The 24290-nt window shown below is 45.6% G+C and overlaps 1 protein-coding gene across 1 annotated transcript; it reads left to right on the plus strand.

Moving 5' to 3' along the window:
- Positions 1–516: 516 nt before the first annotated feature.
- On the plus strand, positions 517–23781 carry fam155a (family with sequence similarity 155 member A). Its single transcript, XM_034552835.1, has 3 exons — positions 517–1906; positions 20740–20911; positions 22887–23781. Exons 1-3 carry the CDS (start codon positions 1220–1222, stop codon positions 23183–23185), a joined length of 1158 nt encoding a protein of 385 aa, XP_034408726.1. The 5' UTR covers positions 517–1219; the 3' UTR covers positions 23186–23781.
- The last annotated feature ends 509 nt before the right edge of the window (positions 23782–24290 follow it).

Here is a 24290-nt window from a genome sequence, read left to right on the forward strand (position 1 = left end):
TTTGAAGTCTTTCATTCTGAAGTCACAATCACAACATTCCTGGTGTCATTTCAACGGGCTCTCTCCGACTTGACACACCTTGGTGCCGAGGGATGCGGCGGCTGCGATGCGCGCGCACAACGTCAGAGGCGGAAGAGTTTGTTAAGGTAGCAAGATTAGGCAGCACAATACCGGATGATAGGCGATCTTATCTTCAAATTAAAATAAGATATGTATCTGAAACATAACATGATTTTTTTTTCTTCATGTATATGAATTATAATGTTGTGGTGATTTAAAAGTGATGTATATATTATTATTTCCAATAATGTATTGTGCTGAACAGTATATACATTTGTAAATAGACCAGCTTTTTTGGGGTCTAAAAATATTTTAAGATGACAATAAAACAACTGAAACACGTGAAATTCTGGAATAGCCTAGATCAGTGGTTCCTAAACTGGGGGGGGGGGGTCTCACGATCTGATGGGTCATAAAAGGGTAAGAGAGATACAGAAAAACACGTGTTACTCTGTTACGCATAATTGTGTTCGATGGGTCACGTAACACATGTTTCGTGATCAGGGTGAACCGAGGTTGGGAAACATCGCTCTACATAACGAGACGCACGAAACAACAAGTGTCACAGGCATGGCCACGGCACGAAATAAACACGACATTTATTCTGAAGGCCGTAACTGGAAACGCTGACTTAACTCGGCTTCCTGCAAACACACACCGTCTCCTGGCGAACATGGCGGCAACTTGACAACGGCAGCGAGGTGAAGACGGCGAGGGCTTGAACAAGAAACGAGGTCCGTACCAGGCTGAAGGCCCATAACGCCGACACAAAGGCAGACAAGCTTCGCCATGTTGGAAGAGGATAGCGCCCTTGTCCCTGCACGACCGAGGCCGGGGAAAACGTAAAAACGCGTCGGTGAGTGTTTCTAAAAACGGAGTCGGGGGCTACGCAGAGGAGCGGCGCGGCGCGGAGCTCGGGGCGGGCGGGAGGACAGCGGCTTCACCGGTCAGCCATGGAGGATGCGGCCCGTGGTCGCCAGCGTCTAATTTCCCATCCGGCCCACGCTCATTTTAATGGGAATTACCGCTGAACGCGAAGGCCAACCGGGACAACCCACCGCCTGACATTCCGAGGGGAGGAAAACGCGAAGCGGACCCCCACGTCAATGACTGTTGCGGCAGAGGAGCCCCCACGGTGGAGTCGGCCGGTTCCCAAAATATGACCAGGGGTGCTGGGACGTGTCGGCAGCAAGAAGATGACGACGGCTTCCAAATCTGGCTAGAGCCCCCCCGCGACAACCAAAAGCCATTCACCGACTCCGAGAGGGCGCAGAGATGGCGACTGTCCTTGGCATCCCTCTTGTTCCTCACCATCCTCCTCTCTGATCACCTGTGGTTCTGCGCCGAGGCCAAGCTGGCCCGGACCCGGGTCAAGTTCGCGTCATCCCACCTCCTCTCACCCCAGACCCACTCAGCACACAGCAGCCTCAGAGGAACCCCAGATGCTATTTTTATAGGAAACTCTACCAAACATGTGTGGCGTCTTGAAACTTGCCACCGGGATAGTTTGTCTCGGAACTGCTTCACTTTCGCAGACGCCGACCATTTGTGCGGGGGCCTCCACGACAAAGAGCGGACGCCGGCTGTAAATATGAGCGATTTGTACCTCTCCTTTTGTAACTCTTACTCGCTGCTGGATTTGTTCTACGGGTCGACGAGTCCGGACAATTTGAACTGCAGCCTCGACGTGCTCGGCGACGGCGACACGAACAGATGCAGCCTGTGCGTCCAGGCGTACCAGCGCTACGACCAGCACGCCCAGGAGAAGTACGAGGACTTTGAGCTCCTGACTCAGAAATACGAGCCGGGGGCATATTCGGTGAGGACGTGCATGGAGCAGTGCAAGGTAGGCTGCAGAAAAGGTGAAGGGGAGAGGGAGGGACGGGGAGGGGGGGGTGTGTGTGGTGGCCATCTGTTGATTTGGGCCCGGGTAGATGCCAGTTTTTGGTCCTCCTCCTCCTCCTCCGCCTCCTCCTGTCGCCATGGAGACGGATGACAGATTCAAGGAGACTCCGGGCCTCATGTTCATTCATCTCCTCATTGCGTTTAGGCCCCATGCTAATGTGCAGATGGAGGCCCTGCTCGTGTTTTTATTTTGTATTCTTTTTTTTCTTTTTTTTTTTACAGCCCCCAGAGTAATTTCTCCACCTTCCCCCCTTCTCGCTCCTCTGCTCCGCGGTCTTTGACACCGATGACCGCCCGGCGCCTCCTGCGGCTCCTGTTCCGCACGGATTAGCCATCGATAACCCGGATGGGGTTGTTAGACCCGCACTGTTGCACGAGATATGTTTTCTTTCTTTTTTTTAATAGCCGCGGCGTTTATGACGATTTAATGAGCAGGAAGGAAGCTGTTGGTCTATGCAACAACTCCAGAGTGCGCGTGCGCGTGCGTGTGTGTGTGTGTGCGTGTGGTTGTGTGTGTGTGTGTGTTGCAGTCCGCCAGGTGTTCATCATGGCCACTTCATATCGAGAGCGTTTCATTAAAGTCAAGAGGTGGTTTCCCTGCCTAATGTGGCGGAAGGCTTTCTTCAGCGCGTCTTCTGTTTGCTCATTACCGGCCCGCGAGCACACAGGCCTCGTGTCAGAGCGCGGGGGGGGGGGGGGGGGGGGGGGGGGGGGCTCGCTGTTTGATAACATGGTTGCCATGCGCATGGAAGCGGGGTCGAGGTGGGTTCTGTAACGGAGAAGCCCGCCGAGCCACGAGAGGCTGCGTTCAGCACCACGGAGAGAGCTCCGGAGCTGTCCGCGGTGCTGAATGGCGTCCCCCACACGACAAACACACACACACACACACACACACACACACACACACACACACACACACACACACACACACGCACTACCCCCACCCCTCCCGGGCTCCATTCACAGAAGCCCTGGCCAATCCCAGATGGCCTCCATTCACCCAACCAGGTTGCAGAGACACACGCATATAAGCGTCAAAACGCGATTCTAATATGGCCATCTGCCTGCTGCTACAAAACCAGTGCAATGTAGACGGAGGCCTGGACTGCAACGCTAGCTTCCATTTAGTGTGTGTGTGTTCATCAAACGATGATTCGCTTTCTTTTATATTCTCTCTTGGAAGTCTTAAAGACAACACAGACTTTTTTTATGTTGCACAGTCAGAAAAGATAATTCCAACATTCATACAAATTTCAGACGTTCTTTTTATAAATGTAAACACACGCACACACAAACACACACACTCTTTGTGCACACACAAAGGAGCACTTTCATGTACCCTATGCTCAAACACAGACTCGGGTTGTTGCAGTGCTATATGGTATGAGTTAACATAACTCATCTCGTATAATAAATCCAAACTTCTACACGTTTGGATTTATTCTGTTCGTGATGGAGATGAATCGGTCAGTCGATCTGCAGAAAAGTGATTAGCGGCTGTTTAGATCCTCTGATCCTCTCTGTCAAAGTTGGATCATGGACTTTTGTCCACAACAAAACAAGGAGTTAGAAGACATCACTTTGGGTTCTGGGGACTTTTTTTGGGGGGAGGATTAACGGATGAAACGGTTGTCGGATGAATCAATGGCAGACAAATGACCCCAGTTCTGCTATTTCCCATGAATCATCACAACACTCATCATACTGAGGTCCTTTGACATATGTTGAGTTGGCAAAGCCTGATCTAAGCTACCTCAGAGCGTTCCTTCAAGGTTGGTCGGACGCCGGCTATAGAATGAGGAATCACGCCACGGAGGAAAAGCAAAGGTGATGGCCGCCGTTGAGACGTAGACCTTTTCCAGCAAGTACCCGCCATTCCGCGCGTGTGAAATGTGCCTTCTACGAGGAGGCTGGCGGCGCAGGCTGTGTGAAGACGCATCACCCGAACGTGTACCCCGAAACTCATCGTCTCATCGCTGCGTTTCTTTGTTCCTTTAGAACCGGAGGAAGGTCTCTGACACTTCAGGTGTGGATGTTTGACACGGAGAGTGGGTTGTTTTGTTTGCGCGGTCCCGCGGGCGGTGCTTTGATTCCTCTAGCCCGAGGTGGAGCATCACCCGGCTGACGCGGCCGGTGTGCTGCTCCTCGCGATGGGGGGGTCCTACACTACCCGTTCATCTCGACAGCAGGTCCGACAACTCGGACCAACGGGCCTACGCTGACTTGAAAGCAGCATTTATTTATCCCCCCCCCGCCCCCCTTCCTAAGTGAACCAAAACGTCTTGCAGAAACCCACCTGTCTTTTCAAAAAGCACAATGTGGAGTTTTCCTGCACTACAGTAGCACAATCACCTGTTCACATGAAACCTTTTTAATTTTTATTTTTTAATGTGTTGATTTCTTGGCATGATGTACGTGCAGATGCATCTGTAATAATCAATGATAATAACTATAAAAGTGGCTGAATTGGGACAAACGCCCGCTTTAAAGCCTCAAAAACATGGCACTTTGTTGTTGTTGTTTTTTATTATTTGATTAATCTTCAGTTTCTCTCTGCGAGTGGTTTGGTTGAAAATGTCAGGATGTAATCGCTCCTCACACTGGTTTGAAGTGGGCATGGTTAAGTTCGAAAAGAAGACGTCACACGGGAGGCTCTATTGTCCGCTTGCCACTGGCAACCATTTTGAGACACTGGCAACCGTTTCTTGGGTCTTCGGTTGCCATCATTGGCATCCGCTTTTGCGGTGCGACCGCAAAACTTGCATCCCGCAAATATTTTTGTTGTTGTTGCATGCACACATTTAGAGATGCTGCCTTGTTGTACGGTTGAATCAGCAATCAGGGGGGCCCCAAAGGCTGCATGGCATTTTTCACCGTAGTTTGTGGCGATTTAAAAAAAAAAAAATATTAATACTGTGTATTTGTATCGAGGCCTATATTGTTTTCAGTTTGTTTTGTGCTTAAATGTAAGTCAATTAATCAAGTTAGCGCACACTAAATACAATGAACTAATGCAATGCTTATAGAGGGAGAGACCGTGGGGGGGGGCCCTGAGGACACCTGTGCATGAGCGCGATGAATGCACCGCTGCACAGGTGTCTGCAGCCTCAGCTTCCCTTCGTTTGTGAGCTAAAAAGAAGGCTCCCTCCGTCCCCCCCGGACAAGGACTCACAGAGTCTCTGGAAGCCCCCCAGCCAGCCTTTCTCTGCAGCCGCTGTGTTGTAAAATGATTTCATACCAATCACACACAGACGCTCCGGGTCCAATTGAATGTCTAATCTTAGCCGGTGTTGTGTGCGAGCGGTAAAAGGAGGACAGCGTCCTCCTCTCTTTTTAAATCCTTGTCAACCGCACACATCTGCATTGATCTGAGCTCCCTTTGAGCCGAAGGGACTGACTGGTGGCAGCAATACCAAGAGCTTGATCCCTATCGATTGGCGCCGAGCCCCTCCGCGTTCTCTCGCCCTTCATTTGAGAGCTGGGCAGCTCCTCCGACTGATATAGGGCAGGGAAGACGTCATGTCTGAACCTGTTTGATTTTGTGTGGGTGTGTGTGTGTGTGTGTGCGCCATTCAGCAAATTATGTGCAACTGCAAGAATCCCGGTTCTCGTGAAGTTGTGTGTTTCCCTCTTCGGATTTGAAAAGAGGCGTGAGCTCCATATTGACATCTGTCCTTTTGAATGGAGTCCCAACCAAATGTGCAAAAACTTATAGTTTTAATCTCTAGTTTCAAGTCTCTTCAAGGCAGCATGATGTTCATTTAGTCAATAGACCGTAAAGCAGGGTATGCTTAATCCCTGTCCCGGGACCTCACATCGGATCAGGAAAAACTCCCCCCAGAAAAAACCCTTTCATCAAAAAGGAGAGCAACATAGGAGGAATAGATGTCATGTGTACAGATGAACAGCGTTACAGAGTTACAACACATTCAATGAACGAATGAATGAGCCTGTTAGCATGCTGACGTAAGTCAGCATTTAGCTCAGTACACGTCGCTGCTGAGGTCCCGGGACAGAGGGTGTCGTATGTGTACAGATTGTAAAGCCCTCTGAGGCGAATTTGTGATTTTGGGCTATAGATAATAAAAATAATTTAATTGCTAGTGTGGCTGTTGTGTTCATAGTCCGCATGTCATTCTCCAGCTCTAAAGTAGATATGCAGTCAATTGTGTGTGTGTGTGTGTGTGTGTGTGTTCTCAGGGTGGAGGTGGCTCACATGCGGGTAGCATGTTGATTCGTCCCCCTGCCGCTCACCCCCCCTGTGCTTGACAACAAGACTTGGCCACAAACACACTCTCATCCCCAAATCTCATCCTTCACCTCACAGTAACCAACGTGGTATCTCGTCTGCACGAATGTCCTGTGATTTGGGAGCCTTTTATTCTTAATTCATATTATCCGCCTGCTCCCGCCTCGTGCGCATTAATGAGCGGCAGATTGTTGCACCGGCCACCCGTCCAGGTTGCACACGGAAGCGCTCGTATGTGTGATTTTACGCCCGCGGGGGAGGATGTGAACATTGACCTTGGAGAGGGCTTTGTCCCTTGGAGATTCCTGGCCCGCTCCACAACGGCCTTTTTTTATGAATGGGCAGATGGGCCTGAGCGGCATGCCAATGAGCCGGGGAAGAGAGCTGCTGCAGTCCACGGCAGAGCTCAGATCACGTGAGATGGCAGCAGGGCTAGCAGAGGAAGGGGGAACCGCACGGGGGGGGGGGGTTAAAGTGGGTTACCCAATTAATAGGCCTCATTTAACCTCTGTGGCATTTCCATCATAGGTGCCATGTGAAGTCATTTCCCCGTTGTTCGGTAATGTTGTCAATCAAAGGTGGAGATTGTAATTAAAGCCACGTTGTCACTTTGTGGAAGGATTCCAGTTATGGAACTGATGGCGTTCAGCCTCAGCTGTGCTTTGTGTTTATTATGTTCGCATTACTTTAAACACAGGTAGCGGCCGGTAATCATATGTTTAATATTGCACCTGCTCGGCAGCATCTCCATTGCTAGCATAGCATTCAGCTATAAGCACTGCCTGTACAGCTGCTAGCACGGTTGGTGTGTAACATCTAAAATGTGCCCTTTTCCCTTTGTTGCATTTAATGGGTAAAATTAAATAAAAAGTGTATGTAGCCCAGATAATAACACACACACAGATATATTAAAAATGCATTCCTAAAAATATAAATCTTCCCTTGAGATGAGTGACATTTAGTTGCTGTGCTCTTGAGCACAACCAAAATGTAATTCTAGTAAATACATTCATTACTTTGGCTTCATAATTGTGAAAAAATGAAGATGTTGCACGCAGGATGTCCACCCACCCCACTGTGAGACACCTTAGGGTCAGACTAATACCTTCATACATTCATAGGCATGACATCAATTAGTCTAACAGTCATATTGTCTGCATCAGTATTTTAATGGATTGTTTATTTGTACAGGGACAGATATAAGCCTGAATAAATAGTTTGCTGTTTTTCACTGATGTAGAACATGCAGGGTGGAGGTTTTGTGTCCTTGTTTGGGCGGTCGGGGGAGAAACATTGTCCACAGCTGGTGGTGTCAGATGGGAAAACTGATGACTATGTAACTCCGATATCCTGTGAGGTGCCTCCGCATGATCACATCTAAATCCCTGCACCACTTGGCACTAATGGGATTATCCGACTTCCCCTCATTCCCTGGTACGGCACCTCTCTCTGTCTGTCTGCGTGTGCCCCCCTTTTTGAAAAAGCTTTTTTGAACCAGGTCTTCATGTCTATACAGTGGACTTGGTAAAAGGTTAGAATCCCCATTAAGCTCTGTGTGGCCCATTAGGATGATTGAGGATGATGTTTCCCGGTAAATTAATTGTCAGTCACAGGAAACGCGGTTTGTTTCTGAGAGCGCCACACGGCGGTTGGACTCACAGCACCATCGCGCAACTCTTTACATTAAATTGCTCAATGCGCGATGGCTGTTTTCTGCCTTATGCAATATGTTGATATGACACAGTGTGACCGGACTCAAGAGTTTATTGGACAAATAAAAAAAAAGAAGAAAGAAATGGGACAGAAAACATGCCAGCGTCACATGTAACATAACTGTGTGTGTGTGTGTGTTATTAGTAAGAATGACAGTATGGATTTGCCTTGCTGTTTGTGTGCAACACAGCTAGTTAGCCACACTAGTTTTGTCCAGTTTGGACTTCCCAGTGGTCAAAACAGTTGGTTAAAGACCAGCGATTGGTCAATTTAGTTTTTTTTGACACCGCTGTGATGGGGCCTTTGTTATCTAACTGGAACAATGTACGGCCAGTCCAATCAGAGCCTTGTTGTCAGCGAACGTTAAGTCCATCTTTCAATACTTCACGACCTCCCGAATGTCTCTGTGGCGCTCGGCCCCCAGCCCATTGGTTCCGACAGAGGACGCAAGTATTTCTCACAGATGTTTATTTTTAAAAAGAACCCTGTAGTTTCCAAAAAGACCTGAGCACTTACAATTCTTAGTCAAACAGGAGGAATTAGTAGTATTTGTTTGGGGCTATTTTTGATCCACATTTGGTGCTCTAGTGAGAATGTGTGACAACAGGGTGCTGAATGTGGGATTGAGTCTAAACAAACCTGGAGTTGGACTTGACCTGGGCGAGATTAAGTCGGTCTGGACTACAGCCAGGGTTCGTTGTACAATGAATGTGTGGCTCATTGATGTGTGTTTGGACAACAATGGAGCTCTATGGCACAGAGGAATAAGATGCATCGGGACTTGTTATCTTTTTCAAAAAATATTGTCAGCAAAGCAAAAACTATAATCGCCGCCTCGTGGTTGTGTTCCTCCGCCAACCAGTCGAGTTCCCGTTTACATCCACGTCCGTCCAAAATGTCATCGCTTCATCATTGTATCCCGTCATACATTTTTTTTGAGTGTGGAATTGTCATAAATAGCTATATGAAATGCTCAAGTTGACCTTTGACCTCCAAAATCCAATTGGGTCAATCTTTAGTCCAAGTTTGTTCCATTTGTGAAGAAATTCCCTGGAGGCCAGTCCAATCACAGAAACACGTTGCATCGATTTCAGTGATGGAAGCAATCCGACTTTCTTTCATGTCTTCAGTGTCATTTTTTTAACTTACGGTAAAGCTGCGTAAACGAGGAAGACGCTGAACACAAAGGCAGCAGTTGGCAGCGCAGAAGGCGAGTCTGCAGAGGAAGTACATCTTAAACAAAACCACTTTTATAATTTTATTTTATTCCAGGTTATACAACGTATACAGTAATATTCTAAATGTTTGCCAACTGTTTTAAAAACATGATTTTTTTCAGCTGTGGTTCTTAGGTAATTTAACAGAAATACAATTAGTAATAAAAAAAGAAACTGGTCATCTTCAAAATAGAAAAAGAACACATGATAATGCTAAATTAAAAATAGTTAGAATGTGTAGGGCAAAGGTCAAAGTCCCTTTGACCTCACAAAACAGGTATTTAGGCCACAACTCAATAAGTTAGCGAATAATGACAATTTTACAAAAACGGCATGACAGTTTGACAGACATGGATATAAAGTGCAACGTGACTATTAGGTCACGTTGCAGTTGCGTATCAGGTCGACAGATGTTCTTTCATCTTAAGTAAAGGGAGCCAGTGATGATGCACAGTATTATCAACCACAGCCCAGACCAAATCGCCAGCGTTTCAGTCGGAAACAATTGTGACCCGGGAACACCGGTGGCTCATTAAAACCAAACACCTGTCGCTCTAAAGTGTCCGTCATCCCGTCTGAATTCTGCTGTGGGAATATCGACCCTTCAGCGGCTCTGCGATAACAGGAGATGGTAAACGGGGACCCTCTCCGAATCCAGCCTCTAAAATGTCCTGGAGATATAAGCAAGGTTCTCATGCAGTGGGGGGGCGTATCATGGCAGGGAGATTGTGGGCGGATCTTGGCCTCTTGGCTGTTTCACTCTCACTTTGTCCTTGTATATTAATGATTCATTCCTGGAGAGCGTCTTATTTACATTTCTGACGTGCGAGATACCAGACCGGTGTTGGAGAGAGTTTGCGTTATGCTACAGCTGTCTTCTCGGCAAGTAAACACTACTTAGTTTGAGCTGCTTCCTGTTTCCTGCCCCCCGCTCCCCCTTTGTTCTTGGGGCGGTGGCAGATTCATGTTCACACTAACAGTGTTGCATAAGGACCGCCGTCTTGACCACAGTTATCCGCCCTCCATCACTCACACAATGATCTTTCACATTTTCTCAACCCTCCAGGCCAATAAATCTATATGCTGATTGCTCACAACCCCCACCCCAGACCTGTCATTCCTCCTCATCCCCTAGAGCCAACACTCAGTCGATAATGATCGTCTTTCACAGTATTTACTTTGGAGGGGTGATCGAGGGTGACGCCATGCGTATGTTTGTGTCAAGATGAGAGCGGGCATCTCCATGTGTTGTGGTGCAATTTTCAATTTGATGCCTCTGCCTTCACTGGAAGGCAGAGGTTTGAGGTTGAGGTTCAGGAAAAGATGGTGAAATACTTATTGAGGTTTAGGCAAAGATGGTAAAATACTTGGTGAGGTTTAGGAAAAGATGGTAAAATACTTGGTGAGGTTTAGGAAAAGATGGTGAAATACTTGGTGAGGTTTAGGAAAAGATGGTAAAATACTTGGTGAGGTTTAGGAAAAGATGGTGAAATACTTGGTTAGGTTGAGGAAAAGGGATAAACTCAAACAGTGTACAGTCGAGAATGAATGGGTGCTGTTGATTGAACAGAGGAGCTCGGTCCTTGAGTGTCACACTTTATCTGTGTTTATCACGGAGCGCCATCTCGGGTGTTCAGTCAATATGTCTGGGGTCGAGCTTCCTGCACTCAGTTGTCGGCTCAGCGTCGTAAAGCAACGTAAAGCCACCCTGACCCGTTCAGCAGCATCCCCAAGCTCTGATCCAGCTTTAAATGAACTCCTCAAGCCTTTGGAGTAAGAGAGCTGCAGAGCTGGAGCTGTGCCAACAGGGATCCCCCCTCTCCAGCAACCCCAAATCACTGTGAAGCAACCTGCTATCTGTCCAGATTAGCTTTGTTCCCCGCAGCAGAGAGGATCTTTACATCAAAACCCACCTGTTTTGTAACCTAACGGATTCATAGCCGCGGCTGGAAAGCAAATCCCGCCATACACATTCATGACCACGCTTTTTCTCAGAACTCATCTGCAAAGCGGAGCTCGGGGGGGGAAACGAGTGGCTGACGGGCACGTCCGTGCTCCGCCATTGTGTGCTCAACAGGACATTTCCAGTTAAAGGGTCTAGGGTTTCTTGGAGCCTCTGGGGGCCCCATCAATATGATTGACAGGTCGCTTCGTGTTGTGATCAGGTGCTGTCTGGATTCTTGAGACGGACCAAAGCTCAATCGCTGAAGCTGTATAACCCAAAAGAGATTACATAGAATGTTTAAATATCTGAACGTTTGAACTGTTATGTTATTTAAAAAAGAAAAGTCTTATTAAAAAGCACAGTATCTACGAAATTGCATTACACATTGAAATGCTGACGTTGTTTGGGGATGTCCCTGCCTCAAAATTGAAGCTAAAACATCAAGTGCACCAGCAGCTGAAGCTCCGGAGGCCCGTCAATACGGTTTATGGATCAGTAATCAAGGCCTCTGTTTACCGTCATTGACGCGCTCGCTTCTGAGAAACCGGCACGGCTCCTCGTTTCGTGTTTCCGTTTGCTTCGTGAGCATGTATTTATAGCCATTTGCACACCGGTGCAAATGAAAGAGTTCAGGTGTGCCCACTGGGCACTGGACGAGGCTGTTGTAACTCATTTATTACACATCGTATATTCTGTGACACGCGGCTTCTCTTTTGTAGTCACCCCCTTTTTTTTAAAAGATATTTTCTAATATATTCCATGTTTTGAGACTGTTGAATATTTGTACCTGTTGAAAGGCTTGAGTACCTTGGCCGATTCCGTATTGTTATTTTTTTTAAAGTCTGATCTGCCAAATTCCAATTTCATTTTTAAGATCTATAATTGACAGCAAGGCTCCTGATTACTTTGTTTCTTATTTTGTTTTCAACTGCCAAATACTCAACCACCCAGTTCAAATGACATACATAATTGTATTTTATTTTCAAACTTGCTTTAATTAACAGAACATCTTGGCATTGATAGTTTTGAAGCTGCTCAGAGCTACTGGCAGAACGTTGAAAAGCTCCACATTTCCTTTCTAATGTTGATTTAATTTTGCTGTTCCTTCGAACAACTGGATTTATTCCCGTTTATTTGCAATAACTACATTTAACACAATGACATTTGAACACATCTCGATTAGTATTATACTCTGCTTTGGCACGATGGGAATTCATTACAACACATTTATTTTGTAATGTCCTTAACATTCGGACCGAGTTCCCCCTTTCAGTTTCTCAAACCTTCGTGCTGTCGCTCGCCAGATTGTTACTCAGAAAAGAAACCACTTTGAGGCTCTGTCAAACTTGTAGTCCTCTGTCCTCAGAACCCTCTTTGACCCTGCTCCTCCCTGAAGGGCACTTGTTGCTGGAAGATGACACACTGGACGTACAAACAAGGGTTGCACCGAGATTGCAAACCATCTAATTCGATGAAAAACGCTCTCTGCCTCAGAGTGTCATTTTACAGAGACACACACACACACATCCAGCGCCTTGATTTGTTACATCACCGGAGGATGGGATGTAATAAGCACGGACATCAATGCAGGAGAACAGACGCCCCTATATATCCCCGTCCTGCCAGATTATCCCAGGGTTACGTCAGTGTGAGCGCATCAAAGTCCTGTCAACAACACTTTGTCAGTACCTTTTATGTTGCGTATGCGTGTGTGCGTGCGTGGCATATGGACGTACTCCTTTTTGAAAATGACTCGTAAAATAGACCAGGTGACCCCCATCCAATTGATCAGGAATTCTTCTTTTTGCACACTCAGGATAATAATGGCGCTATAAAAAAAACAGCCCAGGTGGTGCGAGAGCCGCTTCCTGTTCGGCTGTGACCGCGATTTGTGCGAGTGGCAATGATCTGTGTCATTCAGCTCATAGCTGGGCTCTCACTCTGCAGCTGACTCATGTGCTTTTTATAGCCTGTCTCTGTCATTCCACTTTATAGTGTGTGTGTGCGTGTGTGTGTGTGTGTGTGACACACCGTCCTGAGAGTGTTAATACTTAGGCGGTGTGTTGAGTTAAAGTTGCGACACACCCGGGAGTGTAAACCAGCACGAGGACGGTCGACGCGCTGAACTTGTGCTTTTATTTTGGTACTACATCACTGCACAGACATAAGACATCATCATGGCTTAGAGCCAGGGTGATTTAATCTCTGAAAACGTTTTTGTTGTAATTCTCCGATAGCAATCACTAAACAAATCGAGTGTCTCCATCTGGTCGCAGGACTTAAAGAAGCCTGTCCACTCGAGGCACAGAGGCTAAATACACAAGGACTAGGACAGGAGGGAGGTGACAGCGGGGCTGACCAGCAACAGGTGACACATGTCAACAAACAAAGGCAAAAAGTAAAACGAGGCAAGACACGCCAGGAGAGGATGTTCAAACTAAAACGTGACAAGACGCCCCGAGCGCCATGACAAAATACTATTCTAAGGCTGTTGTGCCATTTGTTGACAAGAATGAGACGAGAATATAGATACCACTCTCGAGTCTGTACACTTAGCATGAAGCTAGTGTACAGGCTCGATTAGTTAGCTTAGAGTTAGCTTAGCTTAGCATAAACACTGGCTAGCCCCTGCGCTTCAAAGTAATAATAGGTAGAAAATGGCAAAGAAACTACACATTTTGTATTCTCTACTGTCATCAGTTCTTCCACATTGATCATGTCACTATGAGGCTCATGACCCCAAAAATATCAAAGTTTCATTTTTGTATATTCTTTCAGAGACCATGGTTTTGCTTATAAAAATCTATTTAATAAAAAGTGGAAGAAAAAAAGAGTCCTTAATGCAGAAGCATCTACATAATATATCAACAGGAACCATGTACTTGTATGCATACAAACCTATATGAACATACAAACCCATACATACATATATTAGCATGATTCACATTTGGATATCCCAAAAACGACAACTTATTCTTTCCTTTTTATCTGAACTCCGTCTTCCCCTTACTAGTAATTACTTTTAAAGGATTTATTGTCAATATTCTAATAAATATCCCTAGGATGCATTACACCTAACAACATGTCTATTCAGTTTATTTAATTAAATTCAGTTTATTTTGTATAGCCCAATATCACAAATTACAAATTTGCCTCAGGGCTTTACAATCCGTACACATACGGAATCCCTGTCTCCGGACCTCACATCGGATCTATTAGATGTCTATTATTATAATACTTTCTATATACCTTTTTTTTAACACCAATTTGCATTAAATCTAACATTTAGAAGATGTAGATGAATCAGGGATCTTTGTTATATCTATCTGGGGTACTCGAATATTGCATCTGTACCTTCTAGGTCAGCGGTATTCAATTAATATTCAACGAGGTCCAGTTAGAGAGAATTTACCCAATGAATAAGTAGTTATATCAACAACTGTTATAAATAAATAAAGTTCAGGAAAATATGATCTCGACAATATGTCTGTATTCATGAATAATACATACTCTAATAATAAATAAATGTTCTTCTCTCATTTCTTTATTATATTAGTATCATCTCCTAAAAAGATAAATGTGTGTGCAGGGACTTTGTCTGTGGTTATTAAACCACTTGTTTCAGCTCCATTTATCCCCTCTGTTCACATCAGTGTTGGGCAGTGAATTATTGCGTTAGGATTCTGATCACATTGGGCTCTTAGATTGTTTATTTTCTGTGCCTTCATTTCGAATGCGAGTGAGTATGTTTGCTCAAAAGATTTGTGCTTTTGTGTCTCGTCGTGGGGCTTCACACCGCCGCTTTTAATAATCGTCACAGTCCCTGAACACATGAGACACACCAGTTTTGAACCGTCCACGGGATGTGTGTGTGTGTGTGTGTTTGTTTGTGCGTGCGCACAGTTTTTATGTGTCCTCCCAGTAATCAGCGCTGGCATTAGTGACAGATAAAGAAACTACAATAGCAATACAAGTTATTTTGATATGATAAAAGTCCTGGTGTTTCTTCTGTGGTTTTATAATGCAGCTGCTGCTTTTTTTTCAGCATGATATTTTCCTTGCGGCGGCGTCAATTTCGCACATTGGTGCAAAACTCCGACGTCGCTTCCGTCTGCGTGGGGCGAGCTCCCCCCGCAGCCCTCTCTGTGCGGGATGACAGGCGTGTGGACGGCGAAGGGGGAAGCCCTGCTTCAGAATGGAGGGAGAGCTGCTGTGCGCGTCAGGTTTAACAGGAGCTGTCGGCCTGGGCCGAACCGCTGGATGCCGGTGGAATGACCAATGTTATCCATCTGAGCCGGGCTGTGGGTTTCCCCCTGAAGCCGAGATGAGGGGAAATGCTTTGTAGCATTTTTAAAGGGTCATCTCGAAACATCGTGAACGTGACATTTCTCTCTCTGCTGGTTGCTAATTTCTATCACATTGAGCACCACATGTAGCACAGCTCCCTATCTGCTGGTTGCAGCATCAGTACATTATGAAATAGTGTGTCACCCCCCACCCATCCCGACACACACACACACACACACTCCCCGCGGAGACGCCTTCCTCAACATTCGATTTGAGAATGTTTTTCCGCTCTCAGATTGATTGATGCTACATGACAGCACACGAGCAGACCTCCCCCCTCCCGCCCCATCTTGCAGGTATCAGATGCACATTTCTTTTTTCCAACCTGCCAATTATATTAAGTGCCAGGCAGGGACACAAACTGGATGCATTCAGATGGAATTGGTTGCTTTGAAATCAGCAGTGTCGTTGTCGTTTGTTTTGACCTTGTATCGTTATTTGGTTCAAGTTTCCCAAAAAGAGGACTTTCAAATGTTTTGTTTTCGACTCGTGATGCTGGTACAATACTGGTTAATAGTGCAATATGACGTTGGTGTTTCTTATGCTGCGTTCCAGACGAGTCAGAACTTTCGACTGGAAAGAAAAGAAAGCCCACTTAAATTCAGAGTTCCTCCATGTTTTGATTTAGACTATTAGTAATGTACGACTTGCTGAGGTTAAGAGTCCATTCATTGCTTTGTGTTTTGACAGTTTGGCCCTTTGCTATCACGTCTACTGGAATCCTGGAACAGAGACAGCTAACATCAGCTATAACATTATAGCTTCTATAATGTGTAACGAACACAGGACAGTGTGTGTGGGAGCTGCCAATGACTCAGGTGTTTAGATAACATGAATAAGAAATACTGTGTGGGAATCAGTGCTTATATTACCAAGTAAGGCTAACTAGATTCCCCTTCCAGGTTGCTCGTAGCCTCCACTTAAGCAAGTTGTAGTACTAGCAGCTTCCACTCATGCTGTCTAACAAGCTCCCACTTCCCAGATGTACTACGAGCAGCTTCCACTAATGCTAGGCTAACTAACTTCCGCTTCCAAGTTGTAGTACTAGCAGCTTCCACTCATGCTAGGCTAACTAGCCCCACTTCCATGTTGTAGTAGTAGCAGCTTCCACTGATGCTAGGCTAACTAGCCCCACTTCCATGTTGTATTAGTAGTAGCAACTTCCACTCATGCTAGGCTAACTAGCGCCCACTTCCATGTTGTAGTACTAGCAGCTTCCACTCATGCTAGGCTAACTAGCCCCATTACCATGTTGTAGTAGTAGCAGCTTCCACTGATGCTAGGCTAACTAGCCCTACTTCCATGTTGTAGTAGTAGCAGCAGCTTCCACTCATGCTAAGCTAACTAGCTCCCACTTTCTAAGCCGCTTCAATTCTAGCCTGTTCAATTAGCTGTCACTTTCTACTTAAAACCAGGAAGCTGCTTCCCAAAATATGTACAAAATTGTTTTTATCCAATAGCTGCCATACTATACCATAGTTTATTTCCAATGAACTTAACATTTCAGATTTTAAGTTCAGACTTTAATTGTATCTTAGACTACCTGATGCCTTTTTTCTAGTTTAGGGTGGACTCTGGAGAAAAGTTTCAGATTTCTTATAATTAATAATTAACTAAACATAAAAGACAAAGTATACATACAGCATAGTTATTTGTTGAAGTTCTGAGCAGTATGTTCTAGCTGGTGAGTATACTGCATGCATAATGAAAATAAGAAGCGTCCACGAGTTGTTCTACAGTCTGCTTCTTATATAATAGTAATAATCAGTGGTGAAATTCAGATGCCAGCGTTGCTGACACTTATCTGCCAAAGCGTCAGCGTTTGAATCTTAATTTTTTTTTGTAATGTTATTTTTAGGCTTTAAAAGATTTGCATGCAAGCACTGGCAGAGAGTGCCTCACTGGCGCATTTTACATCTCTGCGTTTAATGTCAACGTCCAAAACATCAGGATCGCCTTGATTTCCCGCTTCTGATTGGATGATTGGAAGCGCTGGCTGATGTAACACTCAAAGCGTGGTGAAGCGTCGTGTGTACAAAGTGACGAGCCGTTGGTTCTGAAATCAGATGCAGGCGTAAAAAAAATTAAAAAATCCCCCCCACTGTGGAAATGGTCACCAGCTTGGTGTCTTACCTGTCGGCGTCCCGGGCTTCAGTACATTGTTTGAAGCAGACGGAGCTGCATGGCGACAGAGGCTTTTTGAGTGCCAGGTTCCCATTCACACTGATCACACATTAGACTGATCAAATCAGACTCCAGGCCTGCTTCCTGACTAACTCAATTTGCTCTCATACGCTTCCCTTTTCACGCTGAGCACACACACGCACACATTTACACACACACACACGGTTGTGCGCTTAAACATGTGCACACAAACAGAAAACCAACAGAGAGCGGGGCAGTACCCATTGAGCTCTAATGAAAAGCAGAAAAAGCCGTTACCTTGGCAACTGCCAGCATACAGCTTCAGGAGGACCCAGATTTCCTGTCTGGCTGCGCTTGTATTGTTTTGGTTCTCTTTTGATAGCCGCAGCATCCCTAGACGGATTATCTCACAGCTGGGAAGAATTTATGCTAAATCATCGTGAATTAAACAACACCCATTGAACAGACAGGAAGTCGCCGCACTGTAAATCCCCAGTCACGGATTGAACACCCCCGAACCTCGTCAAAATACCAAAATAAAACACAAACTTAATCAATGATCTGGGTGATTTTCATCGTGGCCTCGAGCCAGTTCCTCTGCAGAGTCCCTTATGTGAGGTGACTTATCCACGTCACCCTCTAATATGAAGAAGTGTAGTCAGCCGTGTTTATTAGGACAGAATATCCAGAAGAAAACATGTTTAACCCGGCAGCACAAGGTTTAAATGGAGACAGATCTCCCATCAAGGCTTGTTGTTGTTTTTTTGAAAGATGAGTGTATTTCCTGGAAAACAGAGTAAAGGATTTAACCCCCATAGTACAACGAGACATCATACGTGTCTGGAACATATTTGATTTTAAAAAGCATTCGGGTCCATGCTGGTCTCATCATTATCATTCCCATCACCATCACCGTAATCAGATTGTTATAATTATTATAATTGCCCGTGCGGTGTTTGTTATCCTTGTATGGCGGTACACAAATCAGACCCCCATGTGATTTCGCAGCGTTTTGAAAGTGCGAGGGATGCTGGAGGAGGGGCACGTTTTCCTTTTTCAGAGTCTGGTGGAGGTTCTGGATGTGATGCAGCCAAACATCCATGGCACTGTACAGCCACAATGACAGTAACCTGCCCCAACAACTGAGTGCAGTGTGGTCTGAAGGTGGTTATGGAACATGCTAAATGTTAGCAACAGACAGGAAATGACAAACCAGGAAAAGCTGACCTGATACAGTGACACACATGTTGACTGTTCTCATAATTTTACTTTAAAGGCCCTAAAAATATATTTTCTCAAGTATCTTCAGACTATGAACATTGATTTCCTGCATGTACACAGCATTTTTCTAGAAAGTTAGAGCTGCTATTTCCCATTATTATAGCGGCATTTCTTTCTGTCGCTTCTTATTGGTTTGAAGGGGGCGGGGCTTTGCCGGAATGGAAAGGTGATGTCACATATTTCAGTGCACCGATCAGACTATATCATACACTGTAAATAAGAAGTGGATGTAGTCATTGTGACGTCACCCATTGGCTTGTGGACCGCCGTTCTGAAGCCTTGAGTTCAGTAATTTTGCCGTCGCCATCTTAGAATACCATCGTCGTCACGTTGTTGTTCTTTGGCCACTAAAGAAGTTCACATTTTTGGAATGCAGGGAGTGGCGTAGATACGCGGTATATAGCTCTGGTAGCGGCAGCGACCTGTCAATCACAGAAAGCCCGCCCTAAAACATACCCTGCTTATATACAATCAGGAGTCGCCCCCTGCTGGTCAGTAGAGAGAATGCAAGTTTAAGACACTTCTGCACTTCGCCGTATGTACTGCATACATACATACATACATACATACGTATGTATGTGAACTTACATCTGCTGACAATTTTTGATCACTTTCGATCAAATCTGATCAACCTGGATAAAGCAGGTTTGCTGAGTTTACGTGTGTTTTAAAACGTATAGAAAATACATTTCAAACTTTAAATTGATGCCTCTTTAGTCAAGCATATCACATGTAAATATCCCACTCAAAGGTCACTATTCTCCCACTCGGTAATCACCTGATTGCCACTAACTAGCTTTGTTTTGTCTTGAAAAGGCTCCGCCCCTCTCGCGTCAGCTAGTCAAATGACTCTCCTCACGCTCTCCATCACTTAATAGCAGCACATTTCCTCCACTGTATTATTTATTGGATTTATTTTAAATTTTATTTCCTTAATAACCACACTTTATTTAAGGTAGCCTCTCGTCCCACCAGGTGGAGATTTCGGCAGCAGGGAGGGGGGAGAGGGGGGGGAGACCTTCAAACACATCCGAACACAGGCCCCTGTACCGTGGACGAGCTGTGCTTTTTTGTTGTTGTCGTTGGTGTTATTCCCCTTCTCGGCTATTAATCCTCGTGAAAAGCACATGATGGGATGGCTAAAAATGAGAATGAATCCAGACTGTGGTCTGCCCTTGGTTCATTTTGTTTTGCTAAGCTTTTCCAAGCCCGAGGCTTTGGCTATTACATGTCGCCATCTGCCTCCTTATGCACATACGTCTGTGCATTTTCTATTACATCCTGCCTCAGAATGAGGATAAACCAAAACGCACCAAACTAAATCAAAGGAGGCTTATTGAAGGGTTTCGACAAACCAATCGGTGTCTGTGTGGTCTCATTTTGAGAATATGTTTGGGTTTGGAACCATTGGTCACACACACAACAAGAGACATCACCTTGACCTGTGGGAATTAATTAATTGAGAAAAAAGGTTAGTTTCAGCCCCAGTGTGGAGTTAAAGTGCCCTAAGCCTTTATTAAAAAAAGGTTCTACGTCTACTACCTGCCATCTCTCACAATCCATATCCCATAAAGAAGCAAAGTATCACTCTGTATTTGGCAAGCTTTACTTTCTGTGAGCTAATGCTCCGCAGGAAGATTTATTCAACATCCCAGAAGGCTCTGCTTGCAGACTCGCCTTGGCTCATAACTCCTGAGCTTTCATTAATGCATAAAGAGCCGGGTATCCATTTTGGAAGTTTTGTATCTGATGCTTTTAAATATAAATGCAGTGACTTTTTCATCCCAATGTGTTTGGATGTACGACTCAACAGATAGGAGGCCCATGCAGGACCCAGCAACTCATGACTTCCTTTCTTCTCCCCCCCCCCCCCACAGACGGCCTATAAGCCCTGGTTGTGCGCTCAGTACTTCCCCACCACCCAGCTGTCCTGTCAGAGGAAGGTGCCGTGCCACCAGTACTGCCTGGAGGTCCAGCAGAGCTGTCCGTTCATCCTGCCCGACAACGACGACCTGATCCACGGCGGCAGCCCCAGCTTCATCTGCACAGGTTAATACCGACCGCGTGTGTGTGGGCGTTTGCGTGGCCTTGCATCCTCCGCCGCCTCGGAGAAAACCACCCGGTTTTTAAAATATGCCAGTGAGTGGTTACCAAACATTTGTCTCCCCGCATCTGCTCGTTGGTGGTGTTCCTCCAGGAAAGGAACCGGCGAGGGCGTCTCTGAAGGCTTTCTGATGACATCTAGTGGCGTGTCTGAGCTCAGACATTTGAGCAACGCAGTGAAGAAGGGAATGTGGCCCTTCAATGGGCTAAGGGGCAGGAAAATGATCAGTGTGGGGGGGGGCAGTCTGACAGGAAGGACCCTCTCCAAACTCACCCTTTGCCAGATGATTGGTTAAATAATATAAGAGATTGACTGTTAATGTGGTTTTGTTCACTTAAAAAATATCATTTGCCTACATTGTATTTCAACTTTAGCCTTTTTTATCTTCTATTTCGCTCTTTATTATGAAATAGACAAGCTGGATTATTCATTATTTTATGTTTGCCATGAATGAAATTCCACTTTGAAAATTATTATTCCACCAATAAAATGAGGTATGTTAGATTACCATATCAAAACGAGAGTGAGATATTGAAGCAAGAGGATTGCAGGTTTTGCTTTCTTCTTTTCTTTGTAAAATATGAATTCACCATACCCCTAATCATTTCCATACAGTTCCTAATAAGAACAAGGAGGGTCCTTTCATGTCCTTGAATCAAGAGTTTTGTTCTTTAAGACGATTGAACAATAAAAAACTGTCCTTCACTCACTTTCCATTTATTAACAACGTTAGACAATAGGAGAGAGCATACACATGAACACATGGACCAATCAAATCAGAAAAATTAAGCAAGTATCATGAATATATATGCTCGCACATAGGCCGACAATATAAACATGAAGATATATATATATATATATATATATATATATATATATTATATACAGTGGCGGCTGGTGGAATAAATTTTTTGGTAGGGCCATCCAATCAATTTCAGCAAACATCCCAGTATGATTCAATGCAAAAAAAGTATCAAACACGCATGTCTACTTTGTAGTTAAATGTTTAACATTTATTCCAACACTGTCATAAGGACATCTTATTCATATAATTCAGTATATTTATCATATAATAATCAGTATAATATGATATATAAATACCATCTAATGCAAATATACAATATATATCATAAATATATTATAATAACATATATATATATTGTATAATATAAATCACATATGTATGTATGTATGTATATATATGTGTGTGTATGTATGTATATATATATATGTGTGTATGTATATATATATATGTGTATGTGTATATATATATATGCAGGAAAAGCATATATTTTGCGCAGATATCATATTTTACAAATATTACTGGGTATATTCCATACCTCCAAAACACAGATATTGACAATTTGTATAATTTATAAATATAATATTATAAAATATATTTGCTCAAGGAATGTGTGGGGCCAGGCCCCGTGGCCCTCTATTGGCCAGCTGCCACTGTATATATATCAGACTGAGATCTGAGGAGCAAAGCGCCGCCCTTAACGCCCTTAACGCCCTTAACGCCAGTACCGTGACGGTCAGATCGCTGCTGTTTTTAAACCGAACTGGAGCAGGTTGTCAGACGCCCTACTTCTCTTTGATCATAACGTTTCTCTATTATGGAAAAATGTTCACATGAGAATATATAAAAATTGACATATTGTTATTATGTACCAGTCAAATTGACTCCCAGCTACTCCCCTCTCCCCCTCAACTTGACACACAAAAAATAAATAAAGAGAATATGCGTCCAAAAGGTCATGCTCTCTCCCCCGTGTCTTCTCTCGCTCTCTCTCTCTCTCTCTCTCTCTCTCTCTCTCTCTCTCTCTCTCTCTCTCTCTCTCTCTCTCTCTCTCTCTCTCTCTCTCTCTCTCTCTCTCTCTCTCTCTCTCTCTCTCTCTCTCTCTCTCTCTCTCTCAGGGATCCTGGCTGATCATCTATCGGACAGCGAGGCCGAGTGCTGCGACGTCCGATGGGACCCCAAAATGGACAGCCCCTCAGGCGGGACACTAAAAAGGACTGCCTCCTCCTGCCAGCCCGAGGGGGCCTCGGTCACCTCCGCCGCCACCCTGAGACTGTGCAGTGGGCGGCTGAAGATCTGCCTGCTGGCCCTCGTCCTCCTACACACTGTCATCATCATCTCGGCCTCCCACAACTCCACGTTGGTGGGCGTGGCGGCCATTTTCTCGCCAGAGGAGAGCGCTTCTAACGAGGAGTGAACCTTTTTGGGGTTGAATCCGGTGCTTGCGGGGAGTCATGCCGGGTTTTCTTTTTTTTGGGGGGGGTGGGGGGGCAGATGCCTCTACGATCTCGCCCGCCGACGAACCATCAGCCACGGGGAGTGGGAGGTTTTCACTGGAGCCGAGGGTGCCGGAGATTGGACGTCGACCGAAACCGAGGAGTTTTGAACCGCCCCCCTAAAGGACTGACCTCTTGCCACTTGAAACCTGCTCATTGTTTCTATCCCACCCAAATGTTTTCTAGCATATTGTCCCTCCCCCTCCACCTACCCTCCCTCCCCCCTCCCGGCATTTCCCGTGTGCATGGACGGCACGTCGAAGGAGACAAACGGACATCGATGAAGTGTCGCGTACTCACTTACCTTTTTCGATTTTTGCTGCATTTCTTTCAGGTGCCAGAATGTTTTATTTTTAACATCAACTGTGTTCCACTTCCTGCTCTCCATCACCTCGGGGGGGGGGGGGGGGGGAGGCGGGGGTCATCCATCAATCATGTGGGTCTTGTTTCTCTGCGAACAGGAATGTGCGTGTGTGTGTGGTTCCTCTATGTTCTTAACATTCAGAATTGTATTTTGACCCCCCCCCCCCCCTCTCTCCCCTCTCTCCCCTCTCCTTAACGACAGTACATGCCTCCTCGTTTTAGGACCTTAAGTGCTCTGAGACCGGCTCGCTTTCTCCTCTTACTTGCCGGGTGTCATGCGGCACTCCCGGACAGAGAGCGGGCGTCCTCTGGTCTCCGGAGCGCTCCTCGTACGGCGGCGCAGGGAGAATTCAGAGTAGCCGTACGGGAGACTGCGGGGCCGACCCGGGGACACCAGAGGACGGTTGCGTGATGCCAAAACACCGGGGGGGGGGGCCTCATTTATCAAGCGCGGAACACGACTCTCTGCTTTTACCCAGAAAGTAAAAACACAAGTTGGATCGTCTGTAGTTTCATCTTTGGCTCCGTTACGATAGGGGCTCAAACCAAAACTCACAGGTGGGGTCGGACCCACCGAAAAAGGACGTAGCTCCGCGACAACAGCGCGACACGTAGCAACCAGACTGTTGGTCTCCGTGGGAGGGTTTGGGTTAAATCACTAAA

The sequence above is a fragment of the Cyclopterus lumpus genome, chromosome 2 (genome assembly GCF_009769545.1).
Source record: "Cyclopterus lumpus isolate fCycLum1 chromosome 2, fCycLum1.pri, whole genome shotgun sequence".
Taxonomy (NCBI): Eukaryota; Metazoa; Chordata; class Actinopteri; order Perciformes; family Cyclopteridae; genus Cyclopterus; species Cyclopterus lumpus.

Coding starts and splice junctions, on each gene's coding strand:
- fam155a (XM_034552835.1), top strand. CDS start 1,220: ATGACCAGGGGTGCTGGGACGTGTCGGCAGCAAGAAGATGACGACGGC. Junction 1,907..20,739: donor CGTGCATGGAGCAGTGCAAG/GTAGGCTGCAGA, acceptor CCCCCCCCACAG/ACGGCCTATAAGCCCTGGTT. Junction 20,912..22,886: donor CCCCAGCTTCATCTGCACAG/GTTAATACCGAC, acceptor TCTCTCTCTCAG/GGATCCTGGCTGATCATCTA.